Genomic DNA, 21,433 nt, shown 5'->3' with positions numbered 1-21,433 from the left:
TCAGCAAGTTCAAAAACATCTGGTCTGCACTTAGTAACTTCAAGCAAATACAGGAATAAAAACAATAACACCAACAGAATCCTTTTTTTAAATTTCCATAATCAATTTTATGAAGTTGAAACTGTCATTTTTGGCCTAGCAGTAATTGGTTTTGGCTTTCTAAGTTTGAGTGACTCATGGGAGAAAGTCTGTGAAACACAGATGGAGAATTTCCTAAGCGCAGGGAGAAGAGGACAAATCTCCCATTCAGCATCTGCAGTGAGGGGGAACTTCAGTGGTCTCTGCTGCCTGCCATCTCACACTGCTAATGAAAAATGCCATTTACACTACCGCATGGGACAACATGAGTGCATGGAGCTCAAAACTACAACACTGTGGCCTATTGTAGGAAAGTCATCTAAGGGCATTTACTGCTCAGGAAAAGCCTGATGCGTCTCCATCTGAACATTATACCTCAGGAAATATTTTACCTGGATGATTGAGGATATTTGTGGTAGAAACAATCAAGAGGGCCTATATCTGAATGAAACCTAAGGAAACAGCTTGTCGCTATTGTTATCCAAGCTAAAGATGAGGAGGAAGCCTGTGTTGTCCGCTCGGCTATGGTACACTGCGAGACAAAAACAGAACTTTCTGTTCGTCCTCTCTCAATGCTGGGAATTTATAGGGCAGCTGCTGGAGATGTTCTTATAAAGAAGCCCAAACAGTCATGACAGATGGTTTACATAGCAGAAGGCACTGGGTCGAACACAACACTTCTACTTCTTCTTCTACAGAAGCGCATGGGCCTGTTTGCCCCCATGAAAAAAACAGCCACCCAAGATGGGTGGTAATGGTGAGGTCAGTCCGAATGAATGTGTTAAAGAGATATGGACCACCCTTGAGCAAAGCCATTAACTGCGTTCGTTGACCATAATTAGCAGATTTGGTGGCTCCCCTGGAAAGAGGCTCATAATCTACTGAGAAGAAATACGTACATTAGGAGGATGTCAAACAAATGAGTGGAACTTTTCCAGTCTGAGCCTATAGCAATGTAGGGCTGTGTGCTAATTTGCACTGGTCTGGTCTGGTTACCAGACACAACCTGCCGTATTTAACTGCAATTCAAAATATTTTGATTTGAAGATTTGGTTGTCAGCATATGATTGATTATGTGCTTAAGCAGAATATGTTTCTGTTTTTCTTTTTTTTTGCACCAGGTAGAACAATAAAACCTCAGTTTGCATAGCTCAGGCATATCTGATTATTATAATTAATTATAATTATTATTATTTATCATAGTATTTATTACTTTATTATAATATTATTATTAAATAAAGGAAAACTGAAAAATATTTGTATATTATTTATTTTAAACTTCCATGTTTATTGTAGTTTTAGTTTTAGTTTTTTTAGTTTAAGTTGTTCATCTAAAATATTAGATGGGAGAAAGTCTGTGAAATATAGATAAACAAATAAATGAATGAATGAATGAATGAATGAATCCATTTAATTTATTTAAACAAAAACAACATGTTAGCATTGGTGTAAGCTGCCCTTTCGAGTGAAGATAGAAAAATGAACAGTATAAATATTAAGAGCTAATTGATCTGAGTTTACTAATTTAATCTTTAAATTATTACAAGTAGCCTATTGGCTTTGTTTTTCATTTCATTTCATTTCATTTCATTTCATTTCATTTCATTTCATTTCATTTCATTTCGTTTAGGTTCTTTCGATTTCAATGGCTCTGGGTTCTCTCTAAGCGCTTGTCCGGAAAGTGCAGCTCTCAACACACAGATAGGTAAATAAACGCGAATCTCTCCGCTGTTACGTTGGATGCAGCATGTTGCTAAGTTGATGAGAACGAAATCAAAATTCATTGGACATGCAGAGGAATAACAGCCTGTTTATCTCACAGTCAAGCCATTACAGGCACCAGAAATACATGATCATCTCAGAGACTACATCGAGACTAAAATGAATTCATGATGGTAAGACTAAACTGACTTCCACTGTGTAAGGAATGAACTCAAGGAATAGCACTTAAAGTGATCGCAACTCGCAAAATATACTTTTAAATTAAAACAAATAAATATTTAATCAAAATTCGCGTCAGACTTCACGAATGAGTGAGACAGCTGAGCTTAGTTAAAGACATAAAAATTCTGATAAATTATTCCTCTGGGGAATCTCATGTCATGTTCTTCCTAAACTGTATGGCTTTCTTCCCTCTTTCCTCACAAAAGAAGGTGTTGGGATGACAGTCTCAGTCCCCATTCACTCTCATTGTATGGGGAATAAAATTGTTTACTGATCTAACTTAAAGCTAAAGCTAAAAGTATAGATCAGCAAACAACTTTATTCCCCATACAATAACCTTTCAGCAAAGTTCTCAATATCCAAATAATATGACTTATATGGAATTGATTTATTCAGCCTCTGTTTTGCAGGTCAAACGTACAACTCCTAATCTGATCACCATAATGATTTCATCGTTTGTGCTGCTCCAAAGGAGAAGCCGGTCACAACTAAACAAGCCATTATCAAGTTAGCACCTGTATTGATGTGAACGCTGTCTTGGTGGAGATGGAGGAGGAAGACTCATCTACAAAGGGCTGGAATGCCAGAACATCTAGCCCTCAGTTTGAGGACGAGAGGCCTCTTTTTCACAGTAACCAGACGCCTCCAGGTACATCTGAGCCATTTCTGCTGCCAGGAAGTGACTTAAAAGTTCCATACACCATCAATCGATATTTACGAGACTATCAGCGAAAGGGCATTCAATTCATCTATCATAACTATGCCAAATCCAGAGGATGCATCTTGGGTGATGACATGGGTCTCGGAAAGACGGTTCAGGTAAATCCACGCAAATCTACATATTACAATGTATAGAATAAACCCAGTAAGACCTGCTCATTTTTCCTCTTTCCTTTGTTCTCTTAGGTCATCGGCTTCCTAGCTGCAGTTTTGCAGAAAACTGGTACATGGAAAGACGTTGAGAACAACAGGCCACAGTTTTTGCAGTCACAGAAGCCATCAGAACAAGTTCAGAAGGTAAGTGTCAAGGTTTGGGTTGATGAAAGTAGCGAGGACTCAAATGCAGAGTGATGGGCTTTTATTAAGCATAAAATAAAACAAAAACTACCCCATGGGGGAAACAAGACAGGCAGCAAGACTTTACAAGACCTGGGGCCGGTTTCACAAAGCTATTTTAGACCGGTCTATAGTGTTAGACAAGTCTAAAATTAGCTCATAGACTAGTCTATTGCAAGTTAGACTGTTTCACAAAAATAAAGACTGACTTAATTTAGACCAAAAAAATTAGACACCTTACCCCCAGGCTAACTTAGGTCTAAGACTCTAAGACCCTTGGCAACCAGCAGTAACAATCAGTTACATTACAAACTGCCAAAAGAAAAGGGAAAATGGCTCATAATTTAAACATTTCTTCTTGTTTCTACCTCTACATTCCCAAGTAAAATGTCCTTGTAACTGTTAGGGCCGTTACATAGTCAACGCGAGCAACGATCGACGCGCTCCCTTTCATAGTCTAAACAGTGGACGCAACAGGGGGTAGTAGAGCCATAGTGGAGTCATAGCTCTGAACGCCCGTCTATTTCGCTTCAAATGCTCGCTTTATACGCGCGTCCTATTCGCCTTGGACGCGCGAATGGATTCAAAATGTTCAAGCGTCGAGCTAGACGCGATAGACAAGAATTTGACGCTCTATTTGCGTTTGGTGTGAATGCTGCATAATAACAGTCTGCGATGTCAAGATTGTAATGCTTGAATGTGTGTGTGTGTGTGTGTCAGAGAGAGAGAGGCACGGGCGCGATCGAACAGTGGAAACATAAAAACATACTCCGTCATTTATACTCCTCCAACAAACACATATTTCCCACTGGGGTAAACTGCACCGAGTGGTTGAATGCACTTACTCGATCCGCCATGTTTTTTGTTTTGAAAAGTGTCTTATTTTACCCAGAATGCATTGCAGTGTAGTCCTACTTAAGATAGTCAGAGTCTTAAGTGCTTTGTGCAACGGTCTGATTTAGATGTCTATCTGAAGTCTGACTATCTACTATATCTAAGCCATAGTCAAAGTCTATCTTTGTGAAACCGGCCCCTGGACTTGGCAGGAACAGGAAACATGAGGGTACCTTAGACGACGAACCGGCACAGGACTGCAAACACAAGGAGAATAAATGGGGAGAGCAAACAAAGCAGGTAACGAGCGAGGACAGGTAGGGCAAATGAATCAATAATCAGGTAACAAGGGTTAGACAAACGAAACACATGACAAGCCATGTGCTCACACCAAACATGATTAAAACACAAGCACATGGCCAGTAAAACAAATCACAAGCCATGTGATAACACAAAACGAGACATGAACACGCAGCCAATGAGAACACTCATAAGCCACGTGTTCACACAAAACATGACAACATGAAAGCACACAGCTAGTGTAAACAAATGCTGCCTGCTACACAGCACAAGACAAAACATGACGTGAAAGCACAGGAGTGTCAGGGCTCTGTCACAAAACCAAGAAATAGACTAGACTGAAGTGACAGAACCCTGACAGAAGGTTCTTGTGTAATACTGCATTAAAAGCCCTTTAGTAGTAGGCTATGTTTTGTTTGTTTGACTCTGTTCAGGTTTTCCTCATTGTGGCTCCGCTCTCTGTCCTCTACAACTGGAAAGATGAGTTAGACACTTGGGGTCATTTTAGAGTTGTGGTCGTGCACGGTGTCAGGAAGGATGAAGAACTGGCGCGTGTGCAGAGAGGAAGATGTGAGATTGCTCTTACTACTTATGAAACCCTCAGACTCTGTTTGGACCAGTTTAACAGGTATATTGTTCATACTGAGTTAAGTTTGTTTTATATGTATACTTAACTGTTCAAAAGTTTGGGGTCGGTAAGATCTTTTGGTTACACTTTATTTTAAGGTGTCTTTGTTAAACTGTAATTATACATTTAAGTACTGAGTAATATTAAGTAACTACATGTACTTACTATAGGGTTAGGATTTGGGTTTAGTTTGGTTTAGGGTTAGTTGCTTGTAATTCTTTATAATTTATAGTTATTACTATAGTAACTACATGCAACTTATGTAACTGACATAAAATAAAGTGTTACCGATTTCTTTGAAAATGTTTTCTTATGCTCATCAAGGGTGTATTGATACAAAAGTACAGTAAAAACAGTAATATTGTAAAATACTATTACAATTTAAAATAATTGTTTTCTATTTGAATATATTTTAAAATGTCATTTATTCCTGGGATGGCAAAGCTGAATTTTCAGCATCATTACTCCAGTCTTCAGTGTCACATGATCCTCCGGAAATCATTCTAATATGCTTATTTGGTGCTCAAAAAACATTTCTTATTATTATCAATGTATCAACGTTGAAGAAACTTGTGCAGCTTAATATTTTTGTGAAAACATGATACATTTTTTCAGGATTCTTTGATGAATGGAAAGTTCTAAAGAACAGCATTTACAGTATAGAAATATTTTTTAACATTTTACTGTCACTTTGGATCACTTTAATACGTCCTTGCCAAATCAAAGATTAATTTCAGAAAAAAAAAAAGAAAGAAAAAAAAGAAAGAATCTTACTGTCCCGAAACTTTTGCATGGTATTCATTTATATTGAGTAGATTTCAAAATATTTACTGGTCAAAATGTTTATTTTCTTTCATATTTAAACATTCATTGTACAAAGTTAAGTGGTCAGTGTAGTTTTCAACATATTTCTTTTTCTGCTTTTCTTTGTGATTAAATTCAATTAATGATGATGACTCATCTTTTTCACACTACAAAATGTAATGTTTGATTTTGTACAGTATTGATTGGGCTGCCGTTATCGTTGATGAAGCTCACAAAATAAAGAACCACAGGTCCCAGATCACTCAGGCCATGAAGGAGATGAGATGTAAAGTGAGGGTTGGACTGACAGGAACCGTTCTTCAGAACAACCTTGAGGAGCTGTGGTGTGTTATGGACTGGTGAGACTCTCAGAAAGCACCACTGATTTTAACCCTGATTGAGGTACTTGAGCTCCATTTTGACTTTGGATGCTTTTGTAGACCGTTTACTGGGGTTTGGAACATAAGTTGTATATTTTTGTGCCATTATACTATACTCATGATAATGATAATTTCTCCATTCATTTGTTTAAAGGGTAAGTTCGGTATTTTACACTTAAAGCCCTGTTTACAGATCGTTTCTGATGAAATAGAACGGTTAAGATTAAAATTTGGACACATGCTGCTGTCCCGAGAATTTTAGGTTTTTTTCGCTTTCCCCAAAACCTCTAGAATGGGTGTATAGGTGCACTTGAACACTCCTTCATAAAACGCATTAAACTTTGGTTTACAAAGACCTGAAACTCACCGAGTGGTCAGGGGTGTTCACTGATATGCTCACACAAAAATCGCTGTAAAAGATGCTTTCCAACAGGTGTTTTACCATTCGTTGTAAAACTGTGGATCTATTTTTCCAAATGTCTCACACCCGTAGATTCTTCTGTTGAGAGCTTGAATAATAGACACTCCAGCCCAGTTGGTGGCGATAATGCACCTTTGCCAATTACAAGCAAACCGCTGGCATTTCATTGAATACACAGAAGAAGCAGAAGAAGAAGCGGCGGAGTAATACCGTACCTCACACAGCACATTCAATACAAGTCAATGGAGTTGGACAAAAACTACGATAAAACCTGTTGGAAAGCATATTTTGCAGCGATTTTTGTGTGAGCATATCAGTGAACACCCCTGACCACTCGGTGAGTTTCACGTCTTTGTAAACGAAAGTTTAATGCGTTTTATGAAGGAGTGTTCCAGTGCACCTATACACCCATTCTAGAGGTTTTGGGGAAAGCGAAAGAAACCTAAAATTCTCGGGACAGCAGCATGTGTCCAAATTTTAATCTTAACTGTTCTATTTCATCAGAAACGATCTGTAAACAGGGCTTTAAGTGTAAAATACCGAACTTGTCCTTTAAAACACTTTCGTGTCATAGGGCCATTCCTGGATGCCTGGGTCCTCTGGCAGGTTTCAAAAACAGGTTTTCGGACCCCATTGAGCAGGGGCAGAAGCACACTGTGACAAAAAGAGCTCTAGCAGAGGGCCGTAAAGCAGTTCAGGAACTTGCCAAAAAACTCTCACACTGGTTCCTCAGGAGAACAAAGGCCCTTATCAGTGACCAGCTACCTAAGAAAGATGATCGAGTGAGTTAGTTCAAGTCAAAGAAAACAACTGATTTAATATGATATCTCATAGTACATGCTCTGATCTGCACTCTGGTCTTGTCCCTCTCCAGGTTGTCTATTGCTCACTCACAGACTTCCAGCGGACGGTGTACCGAGCAGTGCTGGACACAGACGATGTGAACCTGCTGTTGCAGAGCTCAGGAAAGTGTCACTGTGGCAGTGGCCGTCCACGGAAGAAGTGCTGCTACAAACTGAACGCAGACGGTGTGCCGGTCAGAAACCTGTACTTCAGTTATCTGGCTATACTGAGAAAAGTCGCAAATCATGTTGCACTACTGCAGTCCAAAGAAGGAACCAGCAAAAAACAGGTTAGTAATTGGGTGTAGTGGGAATAGTGAGGGATTGTTGTCAGATACACTATCGTTCAAAAGTTTGGGGTCTGTAAGATTTGTGTTTTTGAAAAACAGTAAAATAATAATAATGTGAAATATTATCACAATTCAAAATAACTGTTTTCTATTTTAATATATTTTAAAATGTAATTTATTCCCGTGATGGCAATGCTGAATTTTCAGCAGCCATTACTCCAGTCTTCAGTGTCATGTGATCCTTCAGAAATCATTCTAATATGCTGATTTGCTGCTCATGAAACATTTCTTATTATTATCAGTGTATATCAGTACAACTGGCCTGTTCAAACAGATTTGAGGTTTGATTGAATGGCTCAAATGGACTCGGTCCATCAAGAACAGATTGTGTTTATCATCATCCTTTATCTTTCTGTAAATATTTTTGCAATTTTTCCAACCACAGGAAAAATATGTGACAGCCATTTGCGAGCAAGTTTTTAAAAAATTTCCAGATTTCACAGAGAGGTGCAAACAAGCAGCATTTGAAGCAATGTCTGACCCCATGTACAGTGGAAAAATGAAGGTGAGGAATTTTTCCTAATGATCAAGAACCAGATTTGGAGTTATTTCACACAATAATTGTATATTAGATTGGAGTACTGTTAGGGCTTTTTGTCATTTCAAATATTTACTTGCCCATCCAACATTTTCATTGGATCCACCACAAAGGGAATGATACATTTTTATTTTTAACAATGCGATTTTATTTTTGCTAGAATATATTCAGATTTGATTCAATGTAAATTTTTCTTTGTTTATTATTAATAATTTTTTCTTTACAAAATTCCGAAAATTACATAATTATAATGTAACTATAATTCATAAACACACTTTTGCTGGCCTGCAAATGAATTGGTTTGCCGTTTTCAACACATTATCTTTGTGACACATCAGCAGAATTTTCAACAGCAATATTGAATACATTGTTTTAATTTTGCAGGACATAAAAAATAATGTACAAGATAAATATATCTCATTCTCATTGTTGAGCCCAGAGTGTAAAAGTATGTTTAGTTGCATATTACAGTTATTAGAATCTGGGGTGCCCACATTATCAAACGGACAGCATAGAAAATTTGCTTCGCCAAGAAATCTTCATTTCCAGTCCGTTCTGGATTTTTCACTGGCAATATGGAGATTAATAAACCCTCTTGTGGCTAGCACTGGCCCTGAGCTGTCTTCCATCTGAGGCTGTGGATACACTTCCTTGAGAAATAACAAGGACAGTATTTAACATTTCTTCAGGCCTTCCTTTCAAAGGTTTCCCCCTCCCGTTAGCCGGAGCATCTTGAGGGTGCTGTTATTGGCAGATGCTGAGTTACTGGCATCCTCACAAGAATGGCCGCTGGTTTCTGAAACATCAGCAATAGAATGAAAAGACACAGCCTGCTCTGTTAATCTCTACCCAGTGGCCACTGACTGACGTGTTATTTCTCATTACAATTTAAATGAAAAACTTTGTGTGTTTTCACGTGTTATGATAAGCAAGATTGTCTTTGCTCCCATCATCATTTTGAAAAGCGTGTCCTGTTTTTCTTCCTGTTTCAGGTTCTGCAAAAGCTGCTAAATCACTTTATCGCGAAGAAAGACAAAGTTCTACTCTTCTCTCTTTCCACCAAGGTGAGGTGGTTATAAAAAGTTTGCTATGCTATTTACGATTTTTTTTTGTATATTAAAAATGTATATAAACTATATGGTGAACGTGATTTCACCAAGTGCAACATGTTCCTGGATCATTCTGGACCAACATTCTAATCAACCGATCATATCTGAGAGTGAAGTTTACAGTTTATATCAAGATTAGGATTACAACCAGGGTTAGGTGCTTCTACATCAGTGTTATTCACATCATTTCCCTCTGATTTTAGGGATAACTTATGGGTAGGGTTAGGTTTAGGGGTAGGGAAAGGGTTAGGACTACATTTTCGGACAGGAATGTTGTTCCAGGATCAACAAATTATTTAGATTCAGGAACATGTCTTACTTGGCAAAATCATATACAGTATATATAATCTGCAAGACCCCTGAAAGTGTCCTGTGTATCTGGCACCAAGACGTTAGTAGCAGATCCTTTAAGTCCTGTAGGTTGCGAGGAGACCAGAGCAACACCTTGAACTCTTCATCATGGTCCTCAAACCATTGACCTGAAAGAGGCCACTTCCACTAGGGAACACCATTGTTATGAAGGGGTGCAACTGGTCTGCAATAATGTTTAGGTACAGTAGGTAGCACGTGTCAAATTTATGTCCACATGAATGGCCGGACACAGGGTTTCCCAGCAGAACATTGCTCATAGCATCACACTCCCTTCCTCGGCTTGTCGTCGTCCCACACTGCATCCCAGTGCCATCACTTCCCCAGGTAAACGGCACACATGTACAAGGCCATCCCACATGATGTAAAAGAAAATGGGACTCAACAGACTAGGCGACCTTCTTCCACTGAACACCCATTATAGGTGCTTTTGACGGTGGGCAGGGGTCTTCATAAGCACTCTGGCTGGTCTGCAGCCATTTAGAGTGAGATGCACTGTGTGTTGTAACACATTCCTCCCATAACCATAATAAAATTTTGTGTGACTTGTGCCACAGTACACCTTCTGTTGGCTTGGACCAGATGGTATAGCCTTTGTTGCTCTTGTCCATCGATGAGCCTTGGGAGCCCAACACCCTGTTGCCAGTTTGTCCCTCTTGGACCACTGTTGGTAAATTCTCACCACTGCTGGTGAGACCGGGGGCAACAGTTGTGCCATTTCAGCGAAACTCTGACCTTTTCGCCTTGCCATTGCAATTTGTCCCTTGTCAAAGTTGCTTAGATCTTAATTCCTTATTACAAGAACTGATTGTTTGCTTACCATCTAATCTACCCAGACTTTAATATGTGGCCTTGTTAGTGGGTGATCAAAGATATTCGCTTTACCTCTGACTGGTCATAATGTTTTGGCTCATCAGTGTATATAATTTATATATAATTGTGAAACGTTTTTTAAAATATAGAATTGCAATTAATTTTAATTGATTGACAGTCCTAATTTGATTAAATATAAATCAGGTTATACAAACCTTTCTTTATACGTTCTTTCACAGCTGTTAGATGTTCTGGAAAGCTATTGTATGGCCGAGGGTCTGGAGTACCACAGACTGGATGGAAACACCAAGTCTAAGGACCGAGTTAAGATAGTGAGAGAGTTCAACAGCTCTCGAGATGTCAACCTGTGTCTGGTGTCTACTTTGTGAGTGTGGCCCCAAAAGCTATTATGTTTCGTTATGCCTGTTATTTACAAGATCTCCCAAAATCTTTGACAACATGACAGTCTGATTTACAATGATTTTGATCTTCATGCTTCTTCTGTAGGGCGGGTGGGCTTGGCCTAAACTTCATCGGAGCGAATGTTGTCGTTTTGTTTGATCCAACATGGAATCCTGCCAATGATCTCCAGGCTATTGACAGGTGCGCAAATAAAAAGGAAATATTCATATAATTAGGTATTTGCATTTGAGTATTAAATATTGACAAACATTTAAAAATTCTTCAGTGCTTTTTTTATACTTTTAGTCTGCAAATCAGCATATTAGAATGATTTCTGAAGGATCATGTGACACTGAAGACTGGAGTAATGGCTGCTGAATATTCAGTTTAATCATCACAAGATTAAATAGAAATAAAATGCATAAAAAAAAATGTAATTGTAATAATAATTCACAATATTACTGTTTTACTGTATTTTTTTTTATTGTATAATGAGTATAAGAGACTACTTTCAAAAGACTACTTTTTTTTTTTCTGGATGAAAAAAATCTTACTGACCCCAAACTTTTGAACGGTAGTTTACATTTGCAGGTTGTATGGAATTTATCAAGGTCCCAATAAGACTCAATTTACAGGGCGTATCGTATTGGCCAGTGCAGGGATGTGACGGTTTTTAGACTCATCTCTTTAGGAACGGTAGAGGAGATCATATACTTGCGCCAAATTTACAAACAGGTGTGTTGATAAAAAAATGTACATTTCAGCAAAGGTGTATGAAGATATCATTCCTATACAGTTTAACAGTAATTTGCTGTTGTGAGCATTTTTAGTTTTAGCTCCCTCATCATTACACCTAATACATATGAATACACTAAAATTATGTACAATTTATTGAGACCTGTTTGTTTTTCTCTCCTTTTTTGCTTGACAGCAACTTCAGTTGTCAGTGATTGGCCAGGAGAATGCTAGACGCTACTTTGAGGCGGTTCAGGGTACTGACAGCAAGGCAGGGGAGCTGTTTGGTACCCGAAACCTTTTCCGCCTGCAGACTGATGGCACCTGTCTTACCCATCGCATCCTGGAGGTAAAAAACGTCCAAAATCCGCATCCAAACCCAGCGTCTATATAGATATATTTTATATATGTTATATTGTTCAGTTTTCCAGCCCTAGTCTTGTGAAATTAATTTAGATTTTTAGGGCACATCATGAACTTGTAATGCAGAGGTTCTGACGAGCATGTGGAAACTATCTACAGAGTTTTACTGTCTGTAAGGGCCCAGCTGATCATACATATCCCTAATGACATGCCTTTAATGAACTGTTTATATGAAATGAATTCCTTCTCATTGACATGATGGGAATCGCATGTTTGGCTTACAGAGGGAGGGCCAAGTGGAGGTGGGAATCATGACGGCCAGAACTCAAGCTCTGGACGAGAGGATGGAGGAGCCAGTGAGTACCCACCCTGTCACAGACCCGTGACTCAAACGTTTCTCTTTCCCACCCATCCCTCCCCTCTTCTTTCCCATCATTTATCTGTTCCCACGGCATGACGGGCGAACACATGGTCGTAATCAACCCCTTCTGAAGCCCAGTGGTGAAGACCACACAGAAACATACTATCTATACCACATTTATTTACTCAGCAGAGGCCTTATCTAATTGTTCTTCTGGAAAGAACCTCACACATTGATTTTCTGAAGAGGATGGGCACTGACTGCAACGCCTCGGCTTGTTAAAATCAATGTTTTGCTAAAAACTGGATGTCGCTATCATTAAAGTGTGGTAAAGTTGTATGTTATGTGTTTTATATGTTATCCATTAAGAAACTGTTATAGACGTTTCAATATAAATTGGTGTGAAATATACATTTATGTAAAGGATGACGCTTCCTTGGTTGAGAGCAGAGGTCTGTTTTTTTAAGCATTGCAGTTGTATTAGTAAAGACAAAACAGTAGAAAGTTTTGTTTGCTTATTTTCTTGTCATTATTTGACAGCCATTATTTTATTTTGTCATTATTTTATCACATTCAGTTTAGATCATTACACTGTAAAAAATATATATATATATATATATATATATGATCAATGAGCTATGACAACATGCTTTTACATTGCCTAACTCATCAAAATAAGTTAAGCAATTTTCAACTTTTTTATGTTATACAAGATGCAACAAATTTCGTTTAAAGTCAGTTTAATATAATTTAAGTTGAAATGACTTAAACATCCAAGTTGATTGTACTTCAAAATTTGAATTTATCATTGTTTAGAGATTCAGCATTTCTATTGTTTAATAGCAATAGCAGAAAGCAATTGTTTTATATTGGCATATTGTGAATATTATAGAGAGAGAGAGAGACACACACAACATAAAATAGAACAAAATTTCCAGATAAAAATAATCAAAACCTTCAAAGCAAAAATACAACTATAACACCTGTTTGAAGAACTTACTAAATCGTTTGTGTCCTTAATTTTCATATTTTTACGCAAATAATCAAAGCAATGTTGATAGTTAAAAAACAAAACAAAACATCTTCTGCATAAAACTAATGAATCATCTTGATTTACCTCAGGATCCCCGGTCAGCGGATGCTGCTACTGAGCAGACCGGTGGATCAGCAGGCTCTGGGCTTAAAACCGCTGGGGTGTTGGACTTCAGCAGTGCAAGTGAAGATGAAGATCCCTGCTGCTCCAGGCGCTCAGAAACACACACAGGAGAGCAGACAGGAGCTGGAACTTCCTGTATTGGCAATATGGGCCTGTATAGTGTTCTCCAGAGACAAATGACTCAGAGAGGGTTGCAGGAGACGGACAGTGAAGAGGACTTTAGTAGTCAGAGTCAGGACGAGGATAACTATGCAAAACCCACCACGATTAAGGGACAAGCATCTAAGACACTGGATCTGTCCATTGAATCCGATGAAGGGATTGAGGGAGTCACTGATGGTAAACCGCAGAGAATATCAGAAGTGTCAGCAGACCTTGAGCTCCTTCCACCAAGATCACACAAACACAACAAAGACAGCACAACTGGTGGCAAGAATCATGTTCACAAAAGGGTGAAGTTTGCAGATAAAAGATCTGAAGTTGATATTGAAAGTTTTTCTTCATCAGAAGATGAAGTGAGATGTATGAAGGGTCCTTCTCCTCAGGAGAATAAGTCAACTCACAGATGGTCTTCTGGGAAGGACAACACTACACAAATGTCTTTGGGCATAAAGAGCCGAAACACATTAGGCTCTAACAAAACCCAATCCAGAGATGAAGGAAACACCGGAACTCTGGACTCATTGTTAGGTATAACTTGGACTATTTACCTGGATTTAAAATAATCTTTTATATTCAGTATCTTTATTGATGGTAACACTTTATTTTAAGGTGAAGTAGTTACACATTACTACATGTACTTACTATAGTAATAACTGTAAATTATGCATAATTACAAGTAACTAAACCAAACTTTTTTGAGTAAGTACAATGCAACTGTCACCTTGAAATAGAGTGTAACCTTATTGACTGGCCAATTATCACAAACAGAATATATAATTAAATAATTGAAAAATAGATTTAACCAACAACTACAACAACAACAAAAAACATTTAAGTTCTTTTGACATTTGACTTCTTTCCATAGACACAATGATTATTATACTATACAAACTGTATATTCTAGCCCTTAATCATAAGCTGTTTTCCTCATGTAGACAAAAATTTTTGAACATTGGCATATTTGTGGGGACATTTTGTCCCCATAAACGTAGGGTTTACCAGGACACACACACAAATAAAAATAATAAAGATAAATAAGAAGTGCACGTTACATTAATTTACAATAACTGAATAACAGTTAATAACATTATAGTGCAGTTAGACTGTTGTTTGTTTTACACATTCAGTCCAGTCATTTCATACACAGTGTCAATAAGAAGTTTAGACATTTTGAGAAGATTGGTTTCTCCATTGGGTGTTTCAGAAACCAATCTTCTCAAAATGTCAACTTTTTATTGACTCTGTATATGAAATGAATAGAGAGAACTGAGTCAATAAAAAGTTTTGACATTTTGAGAAGATTGAAGTCATCTTGAGTTTGTTCCAATTCTCTTTGTTCCAGTCTACTTGAGTGTTTTGACTTCTCTGACAGGTGGACTTCAGCAGGTGAGCTACACCCACTCGAATCAGAAGGTAGTGGGCTCCAGCAGAGCAGAAGACCGCCTGAGCCGTGCTGCTGTACGAGATGTGTTTGAACTCAACAAGCACTCGCAGCTTCCTGCAAACCAGATTCTGGATTCATCAGAGGTTTCTACAAGTTTTATATTTATGCACCTCACACCGATCTCACTAGGAGTTACCACGCTTTTTTGTGTGTGGTATTTCAGTGCAACTAACTAACAAAAGTATCTATCTTGGTAACATTTTAATGTTTGAGAGATTTATTTTTATAGAAATTAGTAATCATTTTTGTATTCAAAAAAATGTTGAACTACATTTGAACAACCGGTCAGTAACACAACTAATTTATTTCACAGTCCTTAATTACACAAACCTTTTTCTGTCAGAAATGACTGAATATAAAAACTTGTGTTTAGTGAGTGAATCAAATGTTGATTCAGTAACTGCTCCAATTCGATGCGTTCATTTGGTGAAAGATTTATTAAAAGAATATTTCTGAGTGGAATCAAGACAGTTTAACTGAAAGATATATTGTTTTCGCGTTATTTCATGGTGTTTTTATCTCATTACATTAAATTCAGTGTGGAAAATCACAATTTATGTGAAATATAATTTCTTTAGCCGTGGCACAGGAGATTCAGCTCTGCAGTTCAGGAACCACCGCATGAGACACAGCATTGGTTGGTTATGTTGTGAAATAAAGCCAGTTCAGCTAGTTTGTCCTCAGGTGTTTAAAATGATACATTTTGTGCTATAAATCCACTGCAGATACAGATCTACTACGTACCATTTTTTCACTGTTGCACACAGCATAATGATTATCCGTATCGGTTATGTTTTGTCCTGCACGTGCTTTTCATTTTTTCTTTAGAACAATTAATTAGTTTGAAATTCCAGATAGGATTTTTGGGTGATCAACCAAGAATAATTTGGGAAAGACTCAAGATTTTTGGGTAAAGATTTGTTAAATAAGTCCAATTCTAACATACTTTGCATTTATTGTGTAATAGACTTCCACCCAGTCATCTGATCCCGTACTCGCAGATCACGGCGATGGAGGTCAGACACCGCTATCAAATGGCAGACCCCACATGGAGCATCCGGTCACCCACACCATCAAAACCTCTTACCGCCAGAACAATGTCACTGTCATAGTTGGCGAAACACCCAGTAGCATGTGCAGGTAACACTATTTTCTGCTCCAAATCCCTCGCTTTTCTCCCCGCACAAGATCTGACTAGCCGTCATCTCCACACAAAGCAAATAATTGAGTCAATTGGGCTAAAAACTCAAACACTAGAACAGCAAGTCAGTGAGAAGAAATTCCTGGTAGCGCAGGGCCATGTGCCAGTTCTCCCCACAGCTATGGTGTGCTGCCCCCGCCTGGCCCCTGGGGCCGCAGGAGCGAGGGAAGACCACCCCGGAGCCCTCTCACCCACCCATTTCCCAAGTCTGGCCAAAGTCATAATCAAAACCCCCTCTTTATTCTGCTTTTCTCCTCAGTACAATCTCACAAATGTACTGTTTGCTCATGTAATGGTGAAAACACACACACACACACACTAGTGTATAAATTCTCTATTTCTTGATGAATTGCTTTAATGGGATTCAACTCCACTCAGACACATACTTAAGGGTCTTGCTTCATAGATAGTTTTTGCTTTGAAACCACAAAGGGTGGCAAGCATTAGAAGTTACGCCACAAGCAGCTTGTGAGCTCTTTCAGTTTCAAATTACTAAGCGGTTTTCCTTAAAGACCCTTACACTGAATTTTCTGGGTTGTTTTATGTTTTAAAATGGGGTTCGTTGTTTAATTCATCTTAAAGGCATAGTTCACCCAAAAATAATAAAAATAGTGTCATAATTTATGTACTCCTTTATGTACTCCTCAAATCTTTATGACATCCTTCTGCAGAACACAAATGAAGATATTTGGAAGAATGTTCCATTTCCCCCCAAAAATCTCAAAATATCTTTTATGTTACACAGATGAATGAAAGTCATACAGGTTTGCAACAACAGGAGGGCGAGTAAATGGTGACAGAATTTTCATTTTTGGCTGAACTATCCCTTTAAGAGTGTGTTTCATGTCACGTGTTTTAGCATTAAGCAAATCTTCTGGTTCTTATTATGCTGTAACTTATGGGCTGTGGTCTTATGATATAACATACAGGCTGTCATAAACTTGCTCCCTGCCTGTATTTTGCAATGCATGGAGTATAAAACAATCTCTTAGAATTTAAAATAAACTCAATTTTTTAAGTAAACTGCTTATTAATATTTAAATATTTCAAGTCCTACGTTGTGTGGTCTAAAAAAAAAAATCCCAAAACAAAACAGGAAATTATATATGCAGACCCCATTGAAGACCCTGCACACCCTCATGACTGTGTGTCTCTTAAAATATAAAAGATAATTTGACCTTTTTATAATATGGTTATAAAATATCACATGGTGCAAATCATCAAAAACAGGTTTTTTTAAAACCGTATGAAACCAACGTGAATACAAAGAGTACATCTTTAAGAACTTGGCACATAGATTTTTTTCTTTTCTTATTTATCATTGACCTGTATAGTCTAATGATTTACTACAGATGATTTAGCCAAATAAAACACTTAAAATAAAAGAAAACACACTTAAAGCTTTGAAAATCATTTTGTATATAGTTGTGTCACTAAGGCCCTGTTTACTCCTGGTATTAAGAAGTGTTTTGGTCACAAGTGGGCGACGCTAAATACAGGTGTAAACGGGGTCTAAAACATTTTGAGCTTGTCCACTTTCGACCACTTCCAAAGGTAGTAGAAAACACATTTGACTTTTGCTTTTGTAGTGTAAACACTCATGTGTTCGAATGCATTTCGAATAGCCACAAAATACCACCTGCTCTAAATTTATTTCCACTGTAGATGCGTACATAATACAAACACACATAACATGTTAAATTAATACGATTTCCTATGTATTTAGAGCTTGTATAGATACAGGAACACAACTCTTACTATACCTGGCCTTTCTACACATCGGTAACCTATACCTACGGCCTAATACATGCATAGTATGGGAAGTGAGCTAGCCAGACGGGATTTAAACTTTGTTGGCTGGAGACCCAGGACAAAAAACGTACCAAGCACAATGTTCTCTCACTATTCCTGATTTCTTCTGGTTATCAGATCACAAACGAAAGCTGCTGCTCTCCGTAGTTTTTCCATCATCTCTGGTCATGTTCATATGTAAATTGCGTGAGCTTATTTCATCCAGTAGATTGAAAGATTTGAAAAAACCCATAGATTTACCTGCCCATAGACCCTCCGCTCTAAAAAAAAAATCAGGACAGAAGTGGTTGAAAGTGGAAAATAGAGATGGATTAAAACACCAGTTGTAAATGGTTTGTCTCTCTTGTCTACTTATGATCCGATCGACCAAATCCCATCTTAATGCCAGATGTAAACAGGGCCTAAGTTAAGTTGATTTGTGTCATTAAGATAATATTTTGTCTCGCAGACAGCAGTTGGAAGAAATGTCTCAGTTCTTTGGATTCGACACTGTGCGAGACTTTGCAGAAGACATTCTGAAGAACGATTCAGAGCAGAGACTAAGCCGATTGCGAAGCTTCTACAGCCAGGAGAGCCCTGAACTCAAGAACTTCACCGAAAAGACCTTTCCTAAACCCGACGTCGAGCCAAAGCCAACCACCTCACCGCCACTTTCTACAGCTAGACAAAGAACTACCTCAAAAAGAGCCCACCGAAACTCCCCTCTTAAATCTCAAGTTGAGGTACCAACCCTTGAAGTTGAGGATCAAAGAGAACCATCAAAGAAAAAGAGAATTGGTAAACCAGAAACCTCTGAGGTTCACGTTCACTGCAGTACGGACCTCACAAACAACAAAATGAAGATGTCCTCCACAGACAAATGCCCATCATCAAGTTCTGGACATCTTTCTCAAAGGTGCAGTGCACCAGTAGAAGAAACTAAAACCAACATTATTAGTTCCTCACAACCTTTCAAGAGCAAGAAATACACTTCACGGTCACCTTTAATCTCCACAGATGATTGTGGTGCATCAAGCTCAACCCAGACCAGCAGCTCCTCCAAAATCTCAGACCTTATAGGTGACACATCCATCCTGAATGACTTGTTCAAGTCAAAGAAGAAAACCGCAGACCAATCGAGGGATGTGAAAACATCCACATGCACTGAAAGAGCAAAAAGTAGAGGAAAGGACTTCTGGGACATTTTGAATGAGGGGAATGTGGAGAGCATTAACAAACTCACAGATCTGACTGAGGTGGAGAAGATCTGTAACAGCGTTAGTGTCTCTGCAAAGTCCAGGAGTAATGAGAAAACCGAAAGCTCGCAACTTTGGAAAAAAAATGAGAAATTTCTCTGGAAACACTAGTTTTAAGGTTGCTCTTTTTTACGTTTATTTACAATGTTATGTTTTTTTGCAAGGACAGGCTTTTTATTTATGATCATTTGTTTTTATTTGTTTTAAATTTTTAATTTATATATATATATAAAAAATGTAGTTTGGTTTTTCAGGATTCAGTACACTGTATAATTGACTGGCAATTTATTTAATTGTTATTTTATCTTGTTTTTTAATTGTATTAAAGTTCATGTTTTGAAGAAGGCACAAGGCACATATTTTAAGAATGCATATGTATTAAATGAATAAAACAATAAAATAACATTGACAAAAGATGGTTCACTGGTGGTTTCGTTACAGATTTTGGAAATTGGAAAAGGAATTGAAGGTTTTATTTTAATATGTAGCTACTTGTTAAGATTAAAATATTAAAATAATGTGAATTTTATTCATACATGGTAATAAAAGTGTTGTCAGAGCATGTGGGGTAGTTAAATGTTGAATGTTAATTGGTAATTTAAATATTTTACAGTATTTATATCAGAATTGGAAACAGTGCAACATGTTCAACAAAACTGTTTCTTTTTTCCTCCCACACAACTGTGCCTCTCATTTGGTTTCAGGCAGTTAAATGACTTAAATAGTTGGTGGTCTTGGACCTCAGACCAAAAAGTGGTGTAAATAGTTTTGAAGTGGTGTAATTGCTTTGACGAAGTGGCACAAATCTCTCTCGCCTCAGTCTCTCTTTCATGGAAGCTTAAGGCCGCTGCTACTTGTTTCATCTCATCTGCCATGTGTCGCAGAGCTCAGCACCTGTACCATATCCTCAGCACACTGCATTAGTGGTGGCACAACGAGAGAAATGACACATGTGACTTGCAGCTGTTGTCTCACATCGCTCAGCTGTTGCACTTAAGTAAACAAGAGGGAACGGGTAGGATTTTCACTCTTGGTCTTTTCTTAAATGCTTTAATACAAACGAAGACAAGTTGGGGCTACAACAGGACACTCGAGACGGCCTCCAAACTTCTGGGAGGTAGAACAAGGATTGCATATTGTCCTCACGAAACATTTGCCACGATTGTTCGAATGGTTGTTTACAAAATACCTTAAGAAATAGTTTCCAAACTGGTCTTCAGTTTTTATATTCCTAAAGATCATCTATAGGTACTGGAGGAAACTTAGTTGTTTGTACTTGAAAGTAGGGGTGTGTGATATCACAACTTTTGACCGTGGACGATTAAAATGTCTCCGTGATCTGCTTTTGAAGAAATATCGTAGTATTGTGCTATACAGTGTATTCTATCAGTTGCAGTTCTGGCACCTCCGTCCCAACATACTGTACAATGCGATGTACATTCACAGCGTCTGTGCCGGTGTCGGTGTGTCCGTGCCGGTGTCTGTGCTGATGTGTTCGTGTCCGTGCCGGTGTCCGTGCTGGTGTCCTTGTGGGTGTGTCCGTGCCAGTGTCATGTGTCCGTGCCGGTACTGGTGTCCGTGATGGTCCGTGCCGGTGTCCATGCCGGTGTTCATGAGAGTCTCATGTTACCAAGTTAAATTTAAAAAAATTGTGGCGTCGTGTCGGTGTGTCCATGCCGGTTTCCTTGTCCGTGCCGGTGTCTATGCCAGTGTTCGTGTCCGTGCCGGTGTTCATGCTGGTGTCCATGCCGGTGTGTCCGTGCCAGTGCTGGTGTCTGTCTCCATGTCGGTGTCCATGCCGGTATCCGTGCCTGTACCCGTGTTTGTGCCCGTCTTTGTGCTCGTGTTCGTGCCCGTGCCGGTATCCATGCCGGTGTCTGTGCCCGTGCCCGTGTCCTTGTCGGTGTGTCTGTGCCAGTGTCCGTGATGGGTGTCCGTGTCCGTGTCCGTGTCGGTGTGTCGGTGCCGGTGCTGGTTTCCATGCCGGTGTCCATGACGGTGTCTGTGAATCTTTGCCGTCACAGGAATAAATTACATTTTTACATTATATAAATACACTCACCTAAAGGATTATTTGGAACACCTGTTCAATTTCT

At 38.6% G+C, this 21,433-nt stretch overlaps 1 protein-coding gene across 1 annotated transcript; it reads left to right on the top strand.

Annotated features, from left to right (window-relative positions):
• Positions 1-1,753: 1,753 nt before the first annotated feature.
• On the top strand, positions 1,754-19,587 carry ercc6l2 (excision repair cross-complementation group 6-like 2). The gene is made up of 18 exons (XM_081349010.1): positions 1,754-1,973; positions 2,433-2,841; positions 2,929-3,039; positions 4,647-4,840; positions 5,842-6,003; positions 7,020-7,227; positions 7,320-7,577; positions 8,023-8,142; positions 9,168-9,239; positions 10,706-10,851; positions 10,974-11,069; positions 11,504-11,603; positions 11,800-11,952; positions 12,251-12,322; positions 13,450-14,173; positions 15,018-15,172; positions 16,057-16,229; positions 18,551-19,587. Exons 2-18 carry the CDS (start codon positions 2,569-2,571, stop codon positions 19,446-19,448), a joined length of 3,915 nt encoding a protein of 1,304 aa, XP_081205136.1. The 5' UTR covers positions 1,754-1,973; positions 2,433-2,568; the 3' UTR covers positions 19,449-19,587.
• The last annotated feature ends 1,846 nt before the right edge of the window (positions 19,588-21,433 follow it).

The sequence above is a fragment of the Scardinius erythrophthalmus genome, assembly GCF_964197995.2.
Source record: "Scardinius erythrophthalmus genome assembly, chromosome: 20".
Lineage (NCBI taxonomy): Eukaryota > Metazoa > Chordata > Actinopteri > Cypriniformes > Leuciscidae > Scardinius > Scardinius erythrophthalmus.
The sequence above is the reverse complement of the archived record's forward strand: the minus strand, read 5'-3'. Positions and strand labels throughout refer to the sequence as shown.